Here is a 26,368-nt window from a genome sequence, read left to right as displayed (position 1 = left end):
ATGTGGTACCTCAGAATTGTTTTAGTTTGCATTTCTCTAATTAATAGTAATTTAGAGCATTTTTCATATGACTATACATAGCTTTAATTTCCTCTGAATACTGCCTGTTCATATCCTTTGATCATTTATCAATTTGAGAATGACTTGTATCCTTATAAATTTGACTCAGTTCTATATATATTTTAGAAATGAGGCCTTTGTTAGAGACACTGGCTGTAAAAATTGTTTCCCAGTCTTTTCCTTCCCTTCTAATAGTTACGGCATTGATTTTGTGCAAAACTTTTTTAATCTAATGTAATCAAAATTTTCTATTTTCCATTTCACAATATTCTGTATCTCCTCTTTGGTTATAAATTTTTCTCCCTAGATCTAACAGGTAAAATACCCCTTCATCCCTTAATCTGCTTAGAGTATCACCCTTTATGTCTAAATCATGTACCCATTTTGACCTTTTCTTGGTGTATGGTAGAAGATGTTGCTCTATGCCTTGTTTCTGCCATACTATTTTCCAGCGAAAAGGTTTTGTTAAATAGTGAGTTCTTATCCCAGAAGCTGGAGTCTTTGGATTTATCGAAGAGTAGATTACCATAATCATCAATTACTGTGTATCGTGTACCCAATCTATTCCACTGATCCACCACTCTTTTTTGCAGTCAGTACCAAGTAGTTTTGATGACTACTGCTTTATAATCGTTTTATATATGCTAGGGCTGGTTCACCTTTCCCTTGCATTTTTTTTCATTATTTCCCTTGATAGTCTATACCTTTTGTTCTTCCAGATGAATTTTGATATTGCCTTTTCTAGCTCCATAAGTTATTTTACATAGTTTGATTGGTATGGCACTAAATAAGTAAATCAATATAGGTAGAAGTGTCATTTTTATTATATTAGGTTGGCCCACCCATGAGTAACTAATATTTTTCCAATTATTTAGATCTGACTATTTGTATGAAAAGTGTTTTGTAATTGTGTTCATATAGTTCCTGGGTCGGTCTTGGCAAGTAGAACTACCAAATATTATATGTTGTCTACAATTACTTTTTTTAATAGTTAATTTATTTATTTTTAGTTTTCAATATTCACTTCCATAAGTTTTACATTTCCCCCCCAAAGATGGCCTGCAATCTGATATAGGCTCTACACATACATTCCTATTAAACATATTATCACATTAATCATATTGTATGGAAGAATTATAATGAATGGGAGAAACCATGAGAAAGAAAAAACAAAACAAAAAAGAAAATAGTCTGCTTCACTATACATTCGGACTCCGTAGTTCTTTCTCTGAATGTGGGTGACATTTTCCATCATGAGTCTTTTGTAATTGTTTTAGGACCTGGCATTGCTGAGAAGGGCTAAGCATGTCAAAATTAGTCATCACACACTGTGGATGTTACTATGCACAATGTTCTCCTGGTTCTGTTCACTTCACTCAGCATTAATTCATATAAGTTTTTCCAGTTTTTGCTGAAGTTCACCTATTCAGCATTTCTTATAGTACAATAGTATTTCATTACATCCATATAGCACAATTTGTTTAACCATTCACCAATTGATGGGCATCCCCTCAATTTCCAGTTCTTGGCCACCACAAAAAGAGCTGCTATAAATAGTTTTTTACACGTGAGTCCTTTTCCCATTTTTATGATCTCTCTGGGATACAGCTCCAGAAGTGGTATTGCTGGGTCAAAGGTACATTTTTATAGTACATAGTTCCAAATTGTTCCCCAGAATGGTGAAACTCCACCAACAATGAATTAATGTTCCAAATTTCCCATGTCTTTTCCAACATTTATCATTCTACAGTTACTCTAAATTGATTTTCTCTTTATATTATCTCTTGCTGCTGGACTTTGTTAGCAATATATAGAAAGGATAATGATTTATAGGGCTTTATTTTATGTCATGCAACCTTTGCTAAAGTTGGTAATTATTTAAAGTAGTTTTTAGTTGATTCTTTGGGATTCTCTAAGTATATATAAGCATATCATCTGCAAAGAGTGATAGCTTTGTTACTTTGATGCCTATTCTAATTTCTTCCATTTCTTATTCTCTTATTGCTAAAGTTAACATTTCTAGTACAATATTGATATCAGTAGGTGATAATGGACATCCTTGTTTCACCCCTGATCTTATTGGAAATGGTTCTATATTACATACAATGCTTGCTAATGGTTTTAGATAGCTGCTACTTAATCATTTTGAGAAAATCTCCATTTATTCCTATATTCTCTAGTGTTTTTATGGGAATGGGTGTGGTATTTTGTGAAAAGATTTATCTGCATCTATTGAGATAATCATATGATTTCTGTTAATTTTGTTATTGATATGGTTAATTGTGGTGATAATTTTCCTAATATTGAACCAGCCTTGCATTCCTGGCATAAATTTCACCTGGTCATAGTATATTATCCTGGTAATGAATTGTTGTAATCTTTTTGCTAATATTTAAAATTTTTGCATCTATATTCATTAGAGAAATTGGTCTATAATTTTCTTTCTTTGCTTTGGGTTCTTCCCGGTTAGGTATCAGCACCTTACTTGTATGATAGAAATAATTTGGTAGGACACCACCTATTTTCCCCAAATAGTTTATGTTCTTTAAATGTCTGGAAGAATTCACTTGTAAATCCATCTGCCCCTGGAGATTTTTTCTTAGGGAGTTCATTGATGTTTTGTTCAATTTCTTTTGCTGAAATGGTGTCATTTAAGTATTTTATTTTCCCCTTCTGTTAATCTGGGCAGTTTGTATTTTTCTAAGTATTCATCCATTTTATTAAAATTGTCAGATGTATTGGCATACATTTGGGCAAAGAGCTCCCAATTATTAATTTTATCTTCACAGGTGGTGAATTCACCCTTTTCATTTTTGATACTGGTAATCTCTTTTTCTTTCTTTTTTTTAATCAAACTAACCAAAGGTTTTATCTATTTTTTCATAAAACCAGCTCTTAGTTTTATTTATTAGTTCAATAGTTTTCTTAATTTCAATGTTATTCTTCTCTCTTTTGGTTATTAGGATTTCTCATCTGATATTTAATTGGAGATTTTTAACTTGTTCATTTTCTAACTTTTTTAGTTATATGCCCAAATCATTGTTCTCCTCTTTCTCTATTTTATTCATGTAAATATCTAAAGATATAAAATTTATCCTAAGAAGTGTTTTGGTTGCATAAGTTTGGGTATGTTGTCTTATTACTGTCATCATCTTGGATGAAGTTATTTATTGGTTCTGTGGTTTGTTGTTGGACCCACTCATTCTTCAGGATTAGATTATTTAGTTTTCAATTAATCTTTAGTATATCTTTCCATGGCCCTTTATTCCATGGAATTTTTATGGCATCATGATCTGAAAAGGAGGCATTTAATATTTCTGCCTTTCTGTATTGGACTGTCAAGTTTTTATGCCCTAGTATGCGGACAATTTTTGTATTAGGTGTCATGTACCACTGGAAAAAATATATATTAGTTTCCATCTCCACTCAATTTTCTCCAGAATAACATGGGTTTTTTTTCCTTTTCTATTTACCTTTTTATGTCTCTCTAAATTTTTGTGGGTTCTGTAGCTCTAAAGTTTGTTTAGAGTCATATTTTATAGGCATTTGAGGTGGTTATGGGGGAAGCTCACAGAGTTATCCTGCTTCTACGCTGCCATCTTGGCTCTGCCCCCAGCTCCCTAAATTGTTGATGTGGAAAAACCTGGGTCCCAGTCTTTCTTCTAACACATACTGATTGTGTCAGACCCTGGCAAGTAAATTACCCTGTCTATGACCTAGAAAACTGGAAGATTATAAGAGTAAAGCAGAAGCTATTCTGTATTGGTAACATGAGTTTGTTTAATGAGAGTGTCCTATAGCAGTGATCTCCAAACATTTTTGATCATATACTCTTATAGTTTAAAGAAAGAAAAGAACTGAGCATGTATCCCCAATATATGCATGTTTCGGGCTAGGTTTTATTTTTCTGTAAATTATACACTTGCTCCTCTCTCACCCAGGTCCAACTGACCTTTCCTACTGACTTTCTAAGTTGTCTTTGGCATTTGTGGGTTGAGAAGTCTGGAATTATATCATAAGGACAATTGCACCAATATAAACTTATTCAAAATGTAAATTTTAAAAGGATGAGATAAATATGAAATGGTATTTAATCATAGAATCAGGGAGCTACTCACTGGAACTTAACCAAGTAGAAGAGTAATAAGGCCAGTACAGCACTTTAGAGATATCACTTTGGCAGCTCTCTGGCAGACAGATTGGAGAAGGAAGAGGCTTGAGATAATGAATCTAATTAAGAGTCAATATAGTCCAATTAGACTGATGACAGGAACCTGAACTTAGAGTGGGCCAAGGAACAGTAAAGAGTAGAATGGCACTGAGGTTATAAAAACTTCAGTGAGTAGAAAGGTAGTAGGACCTTTGTCAAGGCACTATGAGTGATAAAGACAAAGTTCCTTTCTAGGTCTAATTATTATATAAAATTACAATAATTAGTAGTTTTATATAGTACTATAATGTTTACCAAGGGATGTATTCAAAGCATTATTGATAGATAGCAAATGTCATATTAGCCCCATTTTGTAGATAAGGAAATTAAGACTTTAGAGTTTAAATAACTTTACCCACTTCTCCAGAGTTTAGTAAATGGTGGATACCAGATGTGAAGGCAGGTTTACTTGAGGAGGTATCACTGAGGACTATGACTACTTCTTTTAACACACAATTTTTAAATCTGTAGAGTGATTTTCATTGATCATCATACTACACTCAAAATTATCCCATCTTAATATTCCTAATTTATTATCCCATTTTACAGATGAGAAAAACAAGGCCAGATAGGTTATGTGACATGCCCACAGTCACACAGCTAGTGAATGCTGAAGGCAGACTTTGAAACTAGCTCTTCTTCAATCCGAATCCACTATTCTATTATTCCAGATATGAAAAAAAAATCATAGAAAATTAAGCTTAGGGTCAAATGAGTGGTATGGAAAAATGCCTCATATTTATATAACACTTTGATTTTCAAAACATAATTTCCTCACAACTAGTCTCTTATGTAGGTAGTTTAAGTATTATTACACATATTTTTACAGATAAGATTTGGAGCTTAAAGGAGGGTATCTTGCCAGTAGGTAATCAGTGTTAGAAATGAACTTCATTGATCATCATGAGCTAGTGGTAGAGTGGATGGAGTACCAGCCCTGGCTTCATCTCCTTATTGGCTTTTGGACATCTTTTGCTATTTGGATTAGTCTATTTTTAAGGTGTTATTTTCTTCAGAAATTTCTGGATCTCCTTTAGGAAAGTTGTTAACTCATTTTTCAAGATTTTCAAGACTCTCTTTCATCACTCTCCTATTTCTTCCCAATTTTTCCTTTATTTCTTTCACTTGATTTTCAAAATCCTATTTGAGCTCTTTCATGGCCTGAGATCAATTCATATTTTTCTCGAAGGCTTTTCATGTAGGAGCTTTGACTTTGTTGTCTTCTTCTAGTTGTATGTTTTGATCTTCTTTGTCTCCAAAGTAAGATTCTATAGTTTGATTTTTTCCACTGTTTGCTCATTTTCCCAGCCAATCACTTGACTTTTTTTTTTAGCCCTTTATTAAGGTAGGTCTCTGTTTCCAGTGTGGAGGGTGTGCTGTCCCTAGGATCAGGGGTTTTGTGCAGCTGTTTTGAAAGATATTTTTAGGGGGGGGTGGCTAGGTGGCACAGTAAATAGAGCACCAGCCCTGGAGTCAGGAGGACCTGAGTTCAAATTCGGCCTCAGACACTTAATACAAAAAAACTAGCCATGTGACCTTGGGCAAGTCAATTAATCGCAATTGCCCTCCAAAACAAAACAAAAAAAGATATTTTTAGGGACCTGTAAATTTTCAGTTCTTCCAAGGTGGTATGATGAAAGGAGAGTGTTCACTCCTCTCCTGGTCTGTGCTCTGGTCTGTGAGTGACTACAAGCACTCTTTTCTGCCTTGGAACTGTGAGAAGAATTCCCTCTCCACCACCACCACAAGCTCCACCACACCAGTGCTTCTCCTCATCCCAGGACTGCCACCCAGGACTGTGACCCACATCCAAGCACAGGCAAAGCAAGAGAATCCTGCCTCAGCACCAGCAAAGAGATCTATCCCTGCAATACACCTCTGATCAGCTGCTGGATCCCCCACTATCTGTTGGCTGAGAGCTCTGGAAGCAGCCACTGTTGCTGCCACCACCGCCTTGGGGCTGGGGCCAGGGTCAGACCTTGTTCCTCTCTCACCCAAATCCAACAGACCTTTCCTACTGACCTTCTATGTTGTCTTTGGCATTTGTGGATTGAGAAGTCTGGAAACCACCACAGCTGTCAGTGATTCAGTCCCCTAAGGCTTTCTCCAGTACCATCTGTGCCAGCATGGCCCACTCTAGACTGTGCTCCTCTCTCAGACTAGTGCAACAGACTTTTCCTATTGACCTTCCAGGTTGCCTTGGCCTGGAAATTTGTTTCACTCTGTCATTTTGTGGGTTCTGCTGCTCTTAAATTTGTTTAGAGTCATTTTTACAGGTATTTGGAGGGGTTTGAGGGGAGAACTCAAGCAAGTACCTGTTTTTACTTCACCATTTTGGCTCTGCCCCACCAGCCCTGGATTCAGGGTAACTTGACTTCACAATCGAAACTCAGATGCTTATCAGCTGTATGACCATGGGCAAATCACTTAACCCCAATTGCTTCCAAAATTTTTTTAAATAAACATAAGAAATTAACTTCACAACCAAGTTCCCTAATATCAAAACCACTGTTCTTTTAAATACTTAGTAAACTTAATTAAAATATACTTCATATTATATACTTAACACTTTGCTATTTAATAAGATCTTTTGTACACATATTATCTAAATAATATCCAATGAAATTTTGAGATGGATAGGATTTAAAAGATTCATTAGTCTACCCCAAACTAATTTCATGACCTTAACTCTCTTTACCTCTTTGTAAAATAAAGTGGTTCTACTAGATGACCCATAAGGTCCTTTGGAGCTCTAGAATTCTATTAGGCTTCATTTTATAGACTGAGAAGTCTATGCTTAGAGACATTGCGTCCAATATCATGCAAATTATAGTGGAGGCAAGATGTAAAAAATAGATTTCCAAATTAATGTCTCTTCTTTAAAAATTCCATCAAATTCTATAGGTATATAAAAGTGGGAGGAAGTATTTCAAGGTGAGATAGTTGAAAAAAAGTTTTACAATGGAAGAAGAAAAATAATGTTAGAGATTGGAAAGGAAAGCTTTCAAGAAATGTAGATATAAACAAAGGCATGTGGGCAGTAGCACAAAAAGCAAATTTCAGTAACAATGAACTATGGATAAATGCAAAAGACTTTGTGTAAGGAGTGGTGATGCTGATAAGCCAGGAAAGGTAAATAGGGTCCAGACCAAAGATAGAAATTCCAAGGAATTTGTCCTTTATCCATCTTTCTCAGCCACAAATTAGGAGGCCTCTTGATTCTATTCCCATGATGGATATTCCTCAAATCTATCCCCATCTCTCTCTTTCAACTGCCACCACCTTAAAACAGGCTCTTATTGCCTCTTACTTAGGCAACTGTAATATCTCCCTAAAATGATCTTCCTGTCTCCATGCTCTATGAGCTCCAATCCATTCTTCACACTGCTTACACACTAATATATTCCTCATATGATAATCTGACACTGTGACACTACAAAATTTTTCAGTGCCTCCCTAGTTGCCTATCAAGTAAAATGAAATTTCCTTTCCTGGGTATTTAGGATCCTACATAATCATGTACCACACCACCATTCTGATCTTATTTTATTTTATGCCAAATACTCTTGATTCTAAACAAACTGAACAACTCAATATTTTTCAGACATACCCTGCATTTTCATGACTGTGTTTTTCCCTATGACAGGAATTTCCTCACTCCTCCTTATGTCTGTTGAGTTTTTGCACATCCTTTAAACCCCAATAGGAAATTATATCAAAAATGTGATCAAATATCATTTGATGCAAAGATCCCATAATTAGACATGTAACCTGAAGAAATCAAAGACAGAAATAAAGTTTCCATGTATTCTAGTTTTATCAGTACTTTCTAAGGTAGCAAAGAACTGGAAACATTGTAAATACTTAATGACTAGAGAATAACTCAACAAATTGTGATATATAAGTAGAACAGAATATTACTATAAGAAATTATGAATATGAAGAATTTGTATAAGTATGGGAAATGTATATGAAAGGATGTAGTGAAATCATCAAAAACAAGAAAATAATATACAGAATGACTAACATGACATAAATGGAAAAATTAAATAAAGCCAAAACTGAATATTGTGTAATTATAATGACCAAAATTGTTCTCACAGAAGAAGAAAGAAAATTTCCTTTTCTTATTTGCAGACATGAGAGGCTATTATTATGGAATATTGCCAACTAGTCTATATGTTGGTTAGTTTTGATAAACTACTTCTTTTATTTTCTTTTTCTATTATTTTTCTTTATTATAAGAAATTGCTTCTTTGGTAAGAGGAGATAAAATATATCTAGAAAATGAAGGTTATTAATCTAGGCTCAGATACTTAGCACCACACCCAGAAATAACTGGCCGTGTAACCTTGAGCAAGTTACTTAACCCCAATTGCTTTTAAAAAAAAAAGAAAGTTATTTTCAAATAAAAGATGTCAATACTAATTCAAAACTCAACAAAAATTATAAGATATAGATCTATATAGAATATTTTTGCTAATCGTATCCGACTCTTCAAGATCCATGGACCATAGCATGTCATGCTATCCATGGCATCTTCTAGGCAAAGATGTTTGAGTACTTTGCCATTCCTTCTTCAAGGGATAAGATAGAAACTTAGTGGTCATCTAACCCAGATTTATTATTTTTGCTCAAGGAGTATGCTGAAATCTAGAAAGATTAAGTGACTTAATTAGGATCACAGAAGTGGCCTGAAGTTACAGAGTTGCAATTCAAATCCAGACCTTTGAATGCAAATCCAGGGATCATTTTAGTCTATCATATTTCCCTTTTTGTTGATGTACTGATTAATTTTGATAAACTGCTTTTTTTTTAATTTTCTTATATTTACTGCTATAAAGAATATCTCTCTGAGCAAGAGATGGAGAAATTAGATTTTTTTTTAAAGATTTATTTTTAAAACTTTTGAGTTCCAGATGTTTTCCCTTCTTCCCTCCTCACCCACCCCCACTGGGAAGATGAGCAATTCTACGTTGTACATGTGTAGTTATGCAAAACATTTCCACAGTAGTTACATTGTGAAAGACTAACTATATTTCCCTCCATCCTATCCCGCTCCCTCCCCACTTATTTTATTTTCTCCTTTGACCCTGTCCCTTTTCAAAAGTGTGTGCTTCATACCACCACACCCAGAAATAATTGGCCGTGTAACGTTGAGCAAGTTACTTAACCCCGACTGCTTAAAAAAACAAAACAAAAAGAAAACAGTCTGTTTATATCCTTACGGGTGGCCAGGTGGCTCAGCGAGTAAGAGCACCGGCTCCAGTGTTAGCATGACCTGGGGATCAAATCTGGGCTCAGATACTTAGCACCACACCCAGAAATAACTGGCCGTGTAACCTTGAGCAAGTTACTTAACCCCAATTGCTTTTTAAAAAAAAAGTGTGTGCTTCTAATTACCCTCTCCCCCAATGTGCCCTCGCTTCTATCATCCCCTTCCCCCTTATTTTCCTGTAGGGTAAGATACCCAATTGAGTGTGTATGTTATTCCCTCCTTAAGCCAAATTCAATGAGAGTAAGGTTCTCCCATTCCCTTTCACCTTCCTGTTCTTCCCCTTCATTGTAACAGTTTTCTCTTGCCTCTTTTATATGAGATAATTTGCCCTAATCTATCCCTCCCTTTCTCCTTTCCCCAATAAATTCCTCTCTCACGTCTTACTTTTATTTTTTAGATATCATCCCTTCATATTAAACTCATCCTGTGCCCTCTATGTATATATGTATATACATATGGACACTCACATATATATTTATACACACATATACCCTCCTATACATATATGTATATATACATATATATATATATATATATATATACACACACATACATATTCCCTTCAACTATCCTCATATTGAGAAAAGTCTTATGAGTTACCATTCTCATTTTTCCAGGTATGAATGTAAATAGTTCAACTGTGATAAGTTCCTTTTGATTTCTTTTTCCTGTTTACCTTCTCATGCTTCTCTTGCTTCTTGTATTTGAAAGTCAATTTTTCTGTTCAGCTCTGGTTTTTTCATCAAGAATGCTTGGAAATCCTGTATTTCATTGAACGATCATATTTTTCCCTGAAACATTATACTCAGCTTTGTTTTGATGGGTAGGTGATTCTTAGTTTTAATCCTAGCTCCTTATACCTCCAGAATATCATATTCCAAGCCCTTCAGTCCCTTAATGTAGAAGTTGCTAGGTCTTGTGTTATCCTGATTGTGTTTCCACAATACTGAAATTGTTTCTTCCTGACAGCTTGTAATATTTTTTCCTTGACCCAGGAACTCTGGAATTTGGCTATAACATTCATAAGAGTTTTCTTTTGGGAATCTTTTTCAAGAAGCAATTGGTGACGGGGCAGCCAGGTGGCTCAGTGAGTGAGAGCACCGGCTCCAGTGTTGGGATGACCTGGATCGAATCCCGGGCTTGGATACTCAGCACCACACCCAGAAATAATAACTGGCCGTGTAACCTTGAGCAAGTTATTTAACCCCAATTGCTTTAAAAAAAAAAAAAAAGAAGCAATCGGTGAATTCTTTCAATTTCTATTTTGCCCTCTGGTTCTAGAATATCAGGGAAATTTTGCTTGATAAATTCTTGAAAGATGATGGGGTGGCCAGGTAGCACAGCGAGTAAGAGTACCAGCCCCAGTGTCGGGATGACCAGGGGATTGGGATCGAATCCAGGCTCAGACACTTAGCACCCACCCAGAAACGCCTGGCCGTGTAACCTTAAGCAAGTTACTTAATCCCAATTGCTTAGGGGTGGCCAGGTGGCTCAGCAAGTAAGGGCACCGGCCCCAGTGTCAGGATGACCTGGGGATCGAATCCCGGATCAGATACTTAGCACCACACCCAGAAATAACTGGCCGTGTAACCTTGAGCAAGTTACTTAACCCCAATTTCTTTAAAAAAAAAATCTTGAAAGATGACGTCTAGGCTCTTTTTTTGATCATGGCTTTCAGGTAGTCCAATATTTTTTTTTTAAAGCACTCAGGGTTAAGTAACTTGCTCAAGGTTATATGGCCGGTTATTTTTTTGTGTGTGTGTGCCAAGTATCTGATGCTGGAACCAATCCTAAGTCTCCCGGCACTCTTACTCACTGCGCCACCTGGCCGCCCCTAAGCAATTGGTGTTAAGTAACTTGCTCAAGGTTACACGGCCAGTTGTTTTGTTTGGGTGTTAAGTATCTGAGAGCAGAACTGATCCCAGGTCTCCTGATGCTAGGACCAGCGCTCTCACTCACTGCACCACCTGGCCACCCTGGTCCAATAATTTTTAAATTATCTCTCCTGGATCTATTTTCCAGGTCAGTGGGTTCCCCAATGAGATATTTCACATTGCCTTCTATTTTTTTCATTTGTTTGGATCTTTTCTATAGTATCTTGATTTCTCATAAAGTCATTAGCTTACATTTGCTCCAATCTAATTTTGAAGGAATTATTTTCTTCAGTGAGTTTTTGAAATTCCTTTTCCATCTGGCAAATTTGACTTTTTAAGGCATTCTTCTCCTCACTGGCTTTTTGGGCCTATTTTGCTATTTGAATTAGTCTATTTTTAAGGTGTTATTTTCTTCAGTATTTTGGAGGGTTTCTTTTAGCAGGCTGATGACTTGCTTTTCATGATTTTCTTGCATCATTCTCATTTCTCTTCCCAATTTTTCCTCTACATCTCTTACCTGATTTTCAAAATCCTTCTTGAGCTCCTCCATGGCCTATAACCAATTCGTATTTTTCTTGGAGGCTTTTGATGCAGGAGTTCTGACTTCACTGTCTTCCTCCCATTTCATGGTTTGATCCTTTTTGTCCCCAAAAAAGGAATCTATGGTCTGATTGCGTTTCCTCTGCTTGTTCATCTTGCCAGTCAATTACTTGACTTTTGATCTCTTTGCCATGGTAGAACTCTGCTTCCAGAATGGAGAGAGCTTTATCCCAAATCACTGGGGTTTTTGCAGCTGCTGGAGCTATTAGGAGGGCGCCCTCTCTGCAGTCCCCACAGGCTCTGGCACCTGGCCACACACCCCAGGACCTCCACCCAAGATAGCGATCCAGATCCAAGCAGGTTAAGGCAAGAGTGATTACCCTATGAATGGTTACCCTATGATCTGCAGGCTAGAAGGTTCAGAGGCAGCCACGTGGCAGCAGCTGCAGCCACAGCACCTCCACCACTTCTCTTCCTGGGGGCAGGTGCCAGACCTTGCTCTTCTGTTCCTCTGTTGCAAAATATTTCCCCACTGACCTTTTACTTTCTCTCTGGCATTTATGGGCTGAGAAGTCTGGAAACCACCACAGCTGTTGGTAATTCAGTCTGCTCTGGCCACCTCTGGTCAGGACCATCCTGGGGCCAGAACTGTGCTGCCCATGCAGGACTGTGCTCAGCTCCCAGCCAGGTGAGACAGACCTTTCCTGTCAGCCTGCCAGGCTGCCTTCAGCAGGAGATTTGTTTCTCTTTGTCACTTTGTGGGTTCTGTAGCTCTTAAATTTGTTTAGTGTCACTTTTTTACATCTATTGGAAGTGATTGGAGCAGGAGCTCATGCCAGGTTCTTGTTTTTACTCTGCCATCTTGTCTCTGCCCCTCAAAATTAGATATTTAGAAAGAAAGTGATGTAAAAACATAGTAATATTAAAGAGAAGTAACAACTCATTTGTTTTATTTTGAACCACATTTACAATTTCATTTGTGTTAAAAGTTTTTTTATAGGAAATTTCATCTACCAACAGAAAGAGGTGCCTGCTGTGCAACTTATACTCTTAGAATTAACATAAGATAGTAGATAGAAAGCTAGTTTCATATTCAGAAAGTTCTGGATTCAGATTCCATGTTTTACAGCTTGGTAGTTTTTTTTTTAATTCCCATAACTGATTAAGGCTGGAATTTATAGGGACCATCACAAGGCCCACTTTTTCATTAGCTGAAAAATGTAAAATATAATGAAACTAAATTTCCTCTTAATGAATGCATTGTTAATGATTAAAGTCATATACTAATGATGCCTTAAATTTGAACCTGTCCAAACAGAACTTAACTCATTGGACTTGCTGATTTGATTTCTAGTTTGTGGGTGCCAAAGACAAGATCAAGTTTTGGTTGAAGATAAACTCCTTGGTAGATATCCTTACCATTCCACCAACTTTTGTTGCCTGTTATCTGAAGATTAACTGGCTAGGTAAGTGTGTCTGTAACTATCTATATGTTGCTTATGAAGTTATTTTTTTTTGTTTTTGTTTATTTATTTTTTAATTACTCTATACCTTTCAGAGGTGTGCAATATTTTGGCTCTTCATAGTTTTAAATTATTCAATATATGTGACAGGAAATTCTCTAGACCAGTGTAAAAAGCCTATGCAAAGTAACTTATACTAGTGGTTACAGTCTACATTTGGCATCTCTTAAAGTGCTCTGAAGTTATTATAAGGTAACTATAAACAGCTATACAAAGTACTGTTCTTTAGTCATTAAGAATTTTCCCAATGAATGCATACGAATCATACAACTTTTATGATATAGGAATCCATGAAATATTTTTATGTATCTTTTAGAAAAGTTTGAGAACCAATATTGTAAATAAACATGTTATTTTTTAAAATGCATTTGATTAGTCCATTTTCTTCTGAGGAGGAAATTCAAGTCATTTATATTTAACTAAAGAAATTTTACATTTGACTTAGTAATGATAACTCTTACAGGCAACAGTTGAATTCAGTTCTTCAGTAACCAATAGCTAAGTATAGAGAAATGTTATCCCCTGCACATCACAAATTGTAGCTCAACCTGGAGAGTGACCATTAAGTTATGAATTATTTGGCCAGGTCAATCCATGAAACAGAAAACAATTTCATAATCTTTTAATAATTTTATAATTATAATTTCCCTGAATGTTGAGGTACCATCTTTTGCTTCCACAGAGGGAGTAATGGAATCGTAGAAAAGGAAGCTAGATGGTGCCCAAAATTATTAAAACTTTTTTTACTGATAAAAACACAAAACCAACCATACTATTGGAAGAACAGAGAGATCAATATTAATCTTCCTATGATAAAGAAACTAAAAGAGGAAGCTGCATACAAAAAGAACGGGACACAGATCAGTTAAATTTTTTTCATTTTGTCTCCAAAGGAAAAAAAATATAATTTCTTAGATATCTGGTCATCTCATCTTGCTCTGCAAATGAAGAGCAAAAACACAAAGGGGACGATGAAAGTAATTTCATCTTTTGTACCAAAATCTCATGATTTCAAGGTGAAGGTGAAAAGATCAGGAGGATAGAAACTGTGATTTCAAGGTGAAGGTGAAAAAAGGAGGAGCATAGAAACTAATTATATTTTATAATTATATTTCATAATTAGTTTCTATTCTCTTCACCTACACTATTTCTTTTACCTCTAAAGTTTCTAATTCTTTTCACCTTCACCTTGAAATCATGAGATGTTGGTACAAAAGATGAAATTACTTTCATGGTCCTCTTTGTATTTTTGTTCTTCATTTGCAAATCTACCTGCCAAAACAAACCCAGGACCTATATGATCACAACTACAAAACTCTTTTCACACAAATAATGTCAGATCTAACTAATTGGAAAAATATCAATTGCTCATGGCTGGGTTGAGCTAATATAATAAAAATGACAATTTTACCTAAATTAAATTATATATTTAGTGCCATACCAATCAATTTACCAAAAAACTACTTTATAGAGCTAGAAAAAATAGTAACAAAATTCATTTGGAAGAACAAATGGTCCAGAATATCAAGGGAATTAATGAAAAGAAATGCTAGGGAAGGTGGACTAGCTGTACCAGATTTTAATCTGTATTATAAAGCAGCAGTCATCAAAACTACTTGGTACTGGCTGAGGAATAGAGGAGTGGATCAATGGAATAGATTGGGCCCAAAAGACTCAGCAGTCAATGACTACAGTAATCTATTGTTTGATAGACCCAAAGACCCCAGTTTTTGGGATAAGAACTCACTATTTGACAAAAACTGCTGGGAAAACTGGAATATAGTATGGCAGAAACTGGGCATAGACCATTATCTAACACCAGCAAGTCTAAATGGGTGCATGATCTAAGTATAAAGGTTATAGTGTAGGCAATCTCACAAAGCAAGGAATAGTTTACCTATCAGATCTGTGGAGAGGGGAAGAATTTAAGACCAAACAAGAATTAGAGAGCACTACAAAATGGATAATTTTGATTACATCAAATTGAAAAGCTTCTGTACAAACAAAGCCAATATAACCAAGATTAAGAGGGAAGTGGGAAATTGGGAAAGAATTTTTACAACCAGTATCTCTGATAAAGGCCTCATTTCTAAAATATACAGAGAATTGAGTCAAATCTATAAGAATACAAGTCATTCCCCAATTGATAAATGGGCAAAAGATATGAACAGGCAGTTTTCAGAGGAAAAAATTAAAGATATCTATAAGCATATGAAGAAATGCTCTAAATCACTACTGATTAGAGAAATGCAAATCAAAACAACTCTGAGGTACCACATCTCAACAGATTAGCTAAGATGACAAAACAGGAAAATGACAAATGCTGGAGAGGATGTGGACAAATTGGAACACTATTGCATTGCTGGTGGAGTTGTGAACTGATCCAACCATTCTGGAGAGCAATCTGGAATCATGCCCAAAGGGCTATAAATAATTTCATACCCTTTGACCCAGCAATACCACTTCTAGGGTTGTATCCTAAAGAGATCATAGAAGTGGGAGGAAGACTCATATGTACAAAAATATTTATAGCAGCTCTTTTTGTGGTGCAAAGAATTGGAAATTAAGGGGGTGCCCATCAATTGGGGAATGGCTGAACAAGTTGTGGTATATAAATGTAATGGAATACTATTGTGCTATAAGAAACGAGCAGATAGACTTCATATTTACCTGAAGAGGCTTATACAAACTGATGCTGAGTGAGGAGAGTAGAACCAGGAGAAATTTGTAAACAAGTACAGACACAACGTATGTGTGATGACCAACTTTGATAGACTGGACTCTTCTCAGCAATGCAGGGTTATAAGTCAACCCCAAAAGACTCATGATGTCTTTGAGAGAGATGTCTATATCCAGAGAAAAAAACTAGAAAGAACTGAGTTTGAATCCAGATTGAAGAAAACTACCTGATCTTTTTCTTTTTCTTGTTTGGCTTTGTTTCCTCTTTCCCATTGTTCATTTCATCTTATAACAATCCTTCTTTATAACTTGACTAATATCTAATGTGGGGAGGGGAGGGAGGGAGAGAAAATTTGAAACTCAAGGAATTGTAGAACTGAATCTTATAAACTAAAAGTAAGCAAACAAATTAATAAAGAAAAAAAGATTAAAAAAAAGATATGTAATACTCTGTTGGAAATTTTGAGTGAAGGGAAATCAGAAGAGATGTTGGGGCTGAATAAATAGATATGAGAGTCATCTGAATAATGACATTAACTGAATCCAAGAGAATTGATGAGAATACCAAAAGATGGAATTGCCAATATGAGAGCAGGGGTAAGGAGAGGGGAAAAGAGTCCAGGAAAGAGCTTTGGTTAGTTGGCATGACCTGGATGAAGATCCAGCAAATGAAACTGTGGAGAGATTATATGGATAGAAGAAGAATGAGGAAAGAAAATTGTCAGAAAAATCAAAAAAGAAAAGAATATGAAAGAGAATGATCAAAAGTTATAAAAAAATCAAGAATAATGAAGATTTTTACAGTTAAGAGATTATTGGTAATTTCAGTTGAAAGCCAGATGGCAAAAAGTTAAGATAGTGAAAGGAAAGGAAGTAGCATCATGTACTGTAAATTCCTTCTCAAGGAATTTGGCTATGAAATGTAGGAAAGAGATCAAACAATGACTAGCTTTCAAGTGAGGTTGTTTTAAGGATGGGAGAGACACACATGTTTGTAGGCAGTAGGGAAGCAGCCAATAGGCAGGGAGAGATTGAAAATTGCTGAAAGAGTAGGGATGACTTATTCTCATCTGCCCTCCAACTCCCCATTTATGCTATCTCCCACTCTGAACTCTGTCCCATAAAACACTTTAATTCCCCTTAGTGAAGTGGAAGGGTTTAATGCCTTTAGACCTGTTTTTCTAGCTTCATTTCTATTTTGTCTTTTAATTCCATTTATAGTTTTATCACTCAGTGTGCTTTTAAAACCTCTTGATAATTCTTCGTTTTGTTTTCTTATAACCCTGTAAGTCAGTCATTTTCTTTTTCTTCAAAGAAATAACCTATAAATTTGGATAATTTGTTGATTACTTAATTCTTTCCTTAGTCATTGTATTTACCTTGTGTTTCTATTAACTGAGGTGTGTGCAAGTTGAATATTCTGCTCACATCATTTTTTAATAACCAATCTATTTTCAAATCATGGAACAAAACATACCATTTCCATAATGCAGTACAGTTATTAAGAAAAGATTGTACATGAAACTGAAAATCTACCACATCCAACTTGCTATTCCCTCCAAATATAGAAGTTATCATGTAAATTTATTTTTCCCTTTTAATCTTCACTCCTCCCATACCCCAGAGATGGCTACCATTACACACAAATAGGTGTATGTATATACAAATATATATATATATATGTATGTGTGTGTGTGTAAAGGTGTATATATACACACGTATACATGCAAATGTATGTGTATATATACATGTATGTATGTCTATATGTGTATATACACACTGACACAAATATATATATATTATCACTTTTTTTAAGAATTCCTCTAATAATGCCTCTCTTGTTGAACTTTCAATTGTTTTAAATTTTGTGTGCTTATACTAATATGTGTACCTTTTTACAAAAACATCAAATGAAAATATTAAACATTTAAAATATATGCAACTTAAATGGTCTAATAACTACAATAATTTCAAAAAAGCTTTGAGAATAACTGATGTTTCAAGATATCTGCAACTATAATGGGATATTGCTAAACTTCATTTCCAGTCAAAGTTCATGAACTCCCTGAAACATATCCCAATAAATTTTAATTTATTTCTCTCCAATATATATGGAAAAGATAATGGGATCTAGAACTGACCTCTGGGGATACTCATTGCTACAGTATCAGAATCCTGCCTCACACACCTACCAGGTACCCAACCACTTTCTGTTAGTTTCCTCATCTATAAAATAGATAACAACAATAGCATCTACTTCACAGGGTTGTTGTGAGTATCAAATGAGATAACAACACGTAAAGAGGTTTGCAAAATTATATGTGTTAGTTAGGTAATAACTATAGCCTAGTGAGTAAGTGCTGGACTTGTAGCTGGACAGCTCTCTCTCCCTTCCTCCTTGACATTTGTCAGTTATTTTTTGTTGTAATTTACCCCTTGTTCCACTTGTTTTTAAATTATTTCCTGAGAGTGATTTTTTTTTCCTATGCAAAAGTGTTTTAATTTTATGGGCTTGGGATTGTCTATTTTGTCTTTTATGTATTCCATTTTTTAAAATTCTTTCCCCAAAAAAATGTTTCCTGTATCCTGAATTGCCCCCAAAACACTGAGAAACTTATGATTAGTTGAAGTTACACAAAAATACAAATTAGGAGAGAGAGTCAAATTTTATTTGAATGTTAGGATATTTCCTAGCTGGGGGCTCCTGGTTGTTGTGATCGCACTAAGAACTTTCTGTCTCATATTCTCCAGCAAATAGCCTGAAAATGAATCCATATGGATTATAAGGCCATTAAATTGCCTGTAGGCTAAAAGTTAGATAGCTGTAGTAATAGGTGTGGCTAATCAAATCTCCAGCCTCTGATTGAAGTATCTAGTATCATTAGTATAGTATTTCTTCCTCTCTGAATTAATAGTATTTTGTCCTTCCTCTTTTAATATAGGTTTTTGGTCCCTAAAACTGTTTCTGCTGAATCTACTTTAAGTAAATCTTATTACTTCTAACTCTCTTCCCTCTAAGCCAAAGCCCTGCCCTTTCTATTTGTCAACTCCTTCCCTAGTTATAGAATTTTCTCTCTCTTATAGATTCCTTTTTCTTTCTTCCTTTTATTTGGTAAGCTATTTCCCCTCCCCAGTACTTCCTCCCTCCTCCCCTCCTTTTTCACACTCAACTAATTAAACTTTCTATTCTCATCAATTTCTTTTACTTATAATTTCTAAAATTGTGCCTTTTTATACAGAAATTATTTACTTTCTTTTCTTCATTAATTCTTTTCCATTAATTCTGATCTTATGTTCTTTGCTTCATGGCCTTTACCCTAATTTATTCCTTCTTTAATCTCTGTGCTCCTCCTGCAATTAAAGCTAGCAATTTCCATATTATTGCCATCTATCTCTCTTCCCCTTCTCCCTCTTTTCTGCTGTGTCTCTTTCTTAGAAGTATGTATTCCTCTTAGGAGTTATTAAGGATACACATGTTGTCCAATAGTAGTAATTTCCCTGTGTCCTTGATTGTTCTAATCTGAACCCCAGTCCACCTGTATGATCATTTCTCACCCCCAACCCCACCTGCCATTTAATCTCCTCTTTGGGTCTACTCACAATTATCAATTGGGGAATAGCTGGACAAGTTGTGGTATATGAATGTAATGGAATGCTACTGGGCTATAAGAATCGAGGAGCAAATGGACTTCATATTTACCTGAAGAGGCTTATACAAACTGATGCTGAGTGAGGAGAGTAGAACCAGGAGAAATTTGTAAACAATTACAGACACAACATATGTGTAACGACCAACTTTGATAGACTGGATTCTTCTCAGCAATGCAGGGAACTCAGTCAACTCCAAAAGACTCATGATGGAGAGAAATGTCTACATTCAGAGAAAGAACTAGAAAGAACAGAGTTTGAATTCAGATTGAAGCAAACTACCTGCTTTCTTTCTTTTTCTTGTTTGGTTTTGTTTCCTCTTTCCCATTGTTCATTCCATCAGTTACAATCCTTCTTTATAACCTGACTAATGTCGAATGTGAAAGTATTTGCAGATCCTATACTTGATTGTATGCCATCATGGGGAGAGGGAGGGGAGGGAAGGGGAGAAAATTTGAAACTCAAGGAATTGTGGAACTGAATCTTATAAACTAAAAGAAAAACAAACAAATTAATAAAGACCAAAACAATTTTTAAAAAAGAAAAATTTGGAAAATTTTTTAAAAATTCCTAAAACTTGAGCTAAATTATCACTTAGAGAGAATAAAATCCGTATAGGAAATTGAGGAAGAAGAAGAACCCAGGAGAATCAGTTGAGAATATAGTGTCATAGAAACCAAGAAAGGAGAGAACAAGGACCAGTAAGCAATGTCAAATGTATTTGATATGTTAAAGAGAACAAAGAATAACTGTTGGGAGCCAAAGAGGCCAGAGCCAGGACTTCAGATAATTACCTTGATATAGGTGGACCTGAATATCAAAGACCTCTTTGAGATGTGACTTTTCCTTAAGTTAGCTCCTGAGTTCTTTTGATATGGGTTACACTTATAAGGATGTTGTTTGAGTTCTGAGACCAACAGGCTTTGCCCCAAGACTTTAGTTATTAAGAGCTAAAATATCTGACTCTGAACTCAGGTGTCTTTGGGTAGTCAGCTCTAAATGTGAAGTCTTTTAAGGATGGCAGCTTTGGCTTTGAAGTTTGCCCTCAATTTTATCTGTTTATGCTGAGGTACCTGAGATCTAGATCAAAGGTCTTAACCCTAAGACTTTAGTCACCTAGATAACAAATCCTTATCAAATTATCAAAACTTGAGTCCCCTTTCTTTGTCTGTTTTGCTCTATAAAAATCTTGTCCTGAGAATCAATAAATGGAATTCATCATTCTTCCTTGAACTACTACCCACGTGGACTCCTCATTTCTTATTCACATCTCCAAATCATGCTAAGTGCTGGACACTGAGCAGGCCACGGCAAATAACTATTTTCAAACTTAATGCTCTTTTAAGAGATCTTCATTGAACTTGGAATGAGAAGTTTCAGAAGCTATAAGTACAAAGCATCCCAATGGATAGTCACATCACAGTGAACCAAATGTTCCTCCTCTCACTTTCCTTCCTTCTTCTCTTTTATTTTCTCTTTCCTGCTCTTCCACTATTTGTCTTTTTAAAAAATGTTTTTTGTTTGCTTTATGCAGGTTTGAGGTTCCTGAGAGCATTATGGTTACTAGAGCTCCCTCACATATTACAATTTCTACGAGTCATCAAGAATTGGTAATTTTTTTTTATTAATTTCAGAGATCATTGAAAAAAAAGTAGAAATTAGTTAAATGTGTTGAGCCTACAAAAAAGTCAGCTCACTTCCTATTTATATCTAAGTGCAAAATTCGAAATCCCTATATATCTGGTCAAGAACAGGTCTTAAACTTTTTTTGTGTTATGCAGTCTCCTGATGCCTATAGATCCCTTCTCAGAATATTTCTTGTGCATAACATAAAATACGGTGTATTATAAAGGAAACTAATTATATTAAAATACAGTTATAAAAAGAATTCACAGTTCTTCAATTAAGAAACCCCACACTAAGAACAAGGAATTATTAATGCCTAGCTTATATTCTACTTAAAACTGATACATGAGGGGTGGGATTTTTTCTTTAAATACCATTTCTCAAAGATGGAAATAAATTCAGTTCAATGTAATTCATTAAGTGTGCACTGTTGGTATTAGACAGAAAGCACATAAAATCAACTCCCTTTATCAGTAATTTTCTCTTCTGAATACATTTTAGAAAAATTAAGCCTGTGTCCATTGCAAAATAAATAGATCTCACATTGTGGTTGTCTTTCATTCTCAAAAAGGAAGGGCCATGACATCAGGAAAGATAATGATGCCATGACTTGCTAGTGAATTGGATTACAGTGAGGAGGGGCTCTGAAAAGTCACCAGCCTATAGATTTTTAAACAGCCCACGTGGGAATTTGTTTGGTTTGACTATGTATATTGATAATTAGGGAACTATATTACTCTCTTTTTTTTTAAACTGTTCAAATAGAAGAGCAAAAATAAATGCTCCTTAATTAGAAAAATAGTAAAATTAAATTAAAAATTAAGAAATTTATTAGTAGCAAAAGAAAAAAAATTGGATCTTTCATTAAAAGGGGTACGTGTCTTTCAAAAAAACCTCCAACTTTTGTTAAAATTAGGAGGTGCTTATGTAGTATGCACATCTTTATATAAGAATTCCCTAATATAATAACAGAATACTTTTATAACTTGAAGTCACTTCCTTTCACAGAAGAGGATGACTGGTTGAAAGGAGACTCCATCCTTGCTCAAGAAGCAAGTTTGTTCTTTCTTTAAACAGTTATCCTAATAAAAGTAGTTAATTATTTCTAAAAGCATGGAACCATCTTCTAACAGTCCAGTGGGTATTCCAAGGCACAGCAACTGAACCCCACATTCAATTTATCTACATCTTGCTTTCACAAAATGAAAGTTTCATTATTCAAAAATAAACTGTTCTGACTACAGTCTCTGCTCGGCTCTGCCTTGGAAAATACTCCCCTCCTTCAAAGAATAGGTCAAACGATTCCTTATAAAGGGGGTTTTTCCTAATCTCCTCAATTACTCCCTCCTGAAATTGCTTTATATATTTGTATAAATGTTATATATACCTATCTGTGTGTAATCATTTCCTCAAAAGAATGGAAGTTCCTTGAGGACAGGGCTGTTTCGCTTTTGTTTTTGTGTTCCCAGAAGGAACACAGTGTCTTTCACATGATATATATACTCAATAAACATTTGTTGAATTGGATAAAAGATACTGACACTGCACTTGAGTTCAAATAGCTTTCTTTATGGTCTCTAATATCCAGCTTAACCCATAAATATTACGTTGATATTGAGTAGCCACAGGCAGTTTTTACACTTAGATAAGCAAAAGGAGCTTCTTGGAACCCTTTGCAAATGTGCAAGTACAAACTAAGCCCAGCCCTGGTGCCTTTGAATAACTGAGTAGGCCCAAAAAAGGCTTGTGATAGATTTCCTTTGACACAGGTTAGGGAAGAAAATCTTCAAAGTCTCAGGTCAAACTTAATGACCTCATCAGGCATTTTAGCTATCTCTGTGTCCCTGTCCCCTCTTTTCTCCATGGAGAAAGAGCCCAAGCGGCCCACCTCAAGCCTCTTTCCCTCAACCCCAGTCTGAAGTATTCCTGAGATTTGATGTCATTTATTTTCATACTAACAATTCAAAGGCATCTTAGGATTCTAGATCTAGACTAAAAATGACCAAGGAACTTTAAAAGTCACATAGACCAACTCTTCATTTTTTAGATGAGAAAATTAGACCCAGAAAGGTTAAGTGGTAAATGGAAGAATCAGAATTGAATTCAGGCTCCGTGACTCTAAGTGGACTCCAAGTTCAGTACTCTTTCCACCATGCCAGGTTTCTTCCTTCCTCATGCACTTCTCTAATTCTTGGTAAAAGCATAACATACCAAGGATTTTTTTTTTAATCATATTTTGTGGAATTGTGTGGTCTAATAGGTAAATTGCTTTCTTAGGATTATATCTGGACCTTAAAATTCACCTAATTAAACTTTTTAATTTAAAAAATGTGGAAACTAAGGCTCAGAGAAGTGACCATTACTCCTCTGCCCAAGGTTATATAGGTAGTTGGTAGGAGCACTAAAGCCAGGATTTAAACTCAGGTGGTCTGACTCCAAATCTAGTACTCTATTTGTCTAATATCAATTGCAAAATGTAGAGTAGCTACTTCTCTTATTGTGCTAGCCAAAATCTTTACCCATTCATTATATATGCCAAATTCTTCATCCTTTTTTATTTTTGCTGTGGTTCAGTCATTTCAATCATGTCTGACACTTCATGACCCCATCTGGGGTTTTCTTGGGAACAATACTATAATGATTTGCCATTTTCTTCTCCAGCTTATTTTACTTTTTTTTTGGAGGGCAATTGGGGTTAAGTGACTTGCCTAAGGTCACATGGCTGGTTTTGTATGTGTGTGTGTGTGTGTGTGTGTGTGTGTGTGTGTGTGTGTGTGTGTGAAGTATCTGAGGCCGCATTTGAACTCAGGACTTCCTGACTCCAGGGCCAGTAATTTATTCACCGTGCTACCTAGCTGCCCCTGCTATCTCATTTTACAGAAGAGAAAACTGAGGCAAATAGGATTAAGTAATTTGCCCAGGGTCACATATTTACTAAGTGTCTGCAGCTGGATTTGAACTTAGATCTTCCCAACTCTAGGCACTCTATCTACTGTGGCACCTATCTGCCCTAGAATGAATTTAATGACCACTGTTGCATCTTTTTTTTTCCCCCCAGTGTTCATTACTTATTCATTTTTAGTTTATAACATTCACTTTTATAAGATTTGAGTTACAAATTTTCCCCCCTCCCCAAGAGGGCATGCAATCTGATATGGGTTATACATGTGTTATTAAACATATTTCCACATTAGTCATGTTGTGAAAGAAGCATCAAAAAATGGTAAAACCATAAAAAAGAAAAAACAACAAACAACAAGAGAGAGAAAATACTATGCTTCTATCTGCATTCAGAGTCCATAGTTCTTTCTCTGGATGTGGACAGAATTTTCCATCATGAGTCTATTGGAATTGTCTTACATCAGGGGTGGCTAGGTGGTACAGTGAGTAGAGCACTGGCCCTGGAGTCAGGAGGACCTGAGTTCAAATGTGGCCTCAGACACTTAACACTTATTAGCTAGCCGTGTGACCTTCGGCAAATCACTTAACCCCTATTGTTTTACATCACTGTACTGCTTAGAAGAGCTAAGTCTAGCAGCTGGTCATTGCATAATGTTGCTGCTATTGTATACAATGTTCTCCTGGTTCTGTTCACTTCACTCAACATCAGTTCATGCAAGTCTTTTCAGTTTTTTTGTGAAGTCCACCTGCTAACCATTTCTCACGGAACAATAGTGCTCCATTATAGTCATATACCACCACAGATGCATTTTTTACAACAGCTAGAAAACCTAACCGATCTCTGCCTTCAGGAGACAACTAAAGATAACATCTATCCTATGGTATGGTGGATGATAAGTGTGTTACGTGTGTGTGTATATTATCTGTAAGTATTTTGGTCTCTATTTCAGAAGCTTCCAGAGTGTTCTGACCTGAACCTTGTCTTTATTTCTGCAGTAAGTTGTTGAAGTTGTCCCAACTCTTGTCCATGATTATAAGCATTTGGATTACTGCTGCAGGATTCCTTCACTGTGTAAGTATTTGCCTGATCCCAGGCTCCAACAAAGAATTCAATAGGAATATCTTTTCCCTAGAGGAATAAGGTGAAGTTATCAACTTCTTGTATCACTCACACAGGCAAACCTATAAAACAGGTTCCTAGGCTCATAGATTTAGAGTTAGAAAAGACCTGACAGATCCTATAGTTCAGCCATACCAGTAAGGTAAAATAATTTCCCCAAGTTCAGATAGGTAATACAATGTCAGAGCAGGGATTCAAACTTTGATCCATTGACTCCATAGCCAGAGGGTGTTTCTCCTGTATTATAAGTAATTCACTAGATGAAGTTTCACTCTAGATTCCCCTTCCTGAACTCTTCATCCTTACTCCCAATTTCCCAATATTTTTCATAATATACTTCCCCCTCCTTTCCTGCTTTTTGTTTTGTTTTGTTCCTTTATCTTGAGATTAGGTATTGTTATCTCACCAATGCTGGAAGTCCAGTAGCTACTGGACTTGATCTCATTGTTGACTGGCCCAAAATTTTTGGTCTACTTTGTTTCTAACCAGGGGTTAGCCCCCTTAGGTAACCTGGCATCTCTCCCTCCAACCCTCCATTTCCTCTTAGGGCAGATACTTGATCAACTTGGCTCACTGAAGTTCAAAACTCCTGAGCTCAAACAATCCATCATACTCAATCTCCCACAGCAGTAGGAATTATAGGCACACACCACCATCCCTTGCCTCTTCTGCCCCCTTTGAATGCCTCTTCTCAAGGCAAAACCTAATACTTTTATTCATGCCAAGGTATAAATAATACAAGATTTTCTGTGTTCTATCATGAGTATTTGAATTTTAACAGAGAATAAGCCATTTTAAGCTTAAAAAGGGGGCATGTATGTAGGTGGCACAGTGTATACAGTACTGAGCATGGAGTCAGAAAGACCTGAGTTCAAATCCAGCTGCAGACACTTAGTAACTGTGACCCTG

At 35.8% G+C, this 26,368-nt stretch overlaps 1 protein-coding gene across 1 annotated transcript in view; it reads left to right on the top strand.

The window, feature by feature from the left end:
- KCNU1 (potassium calcium-activated channel subfamily U member 1) overlaps window positions 1-26,368 on the top strand; it is a 305,967-nt gene that overhangs the window by 43,017 nt on the left and 236,582 nt on the right. The window contains 3 exon segments of the mRNA XM_069075353.1: window positions 13,317-13,428; window positions 21,347-21,422; window positions 25,336-25,411. Of these exon segments, the coding sequence (XP_068931454.1) occupies window positions 13,317-13,428; window positions 21,347-21,422; window positions 25,336-25,411 (264 nt within the window).

Source organism: Petaurus breviceps, unplaced genomic scaffold, assembly GCF_028583685.1.
Source record: "Petaurus breviceps papuanus isolate PSGF00001 unplaced genomic scaffold, PetGlider_PUasm1.0 90919, whole genome shotgun sequence".
Lineage (NCBI taxonomy): Eukaryota > Metazoa > Chordata > Mammalia > Diprotodontia > Petauridae > Petaurus > Petaurus breviceps.
Note: the sequence above shows the minus strand (reverse complement) of the source record. Positions and strands in the feature narration are given on the sequence as shown.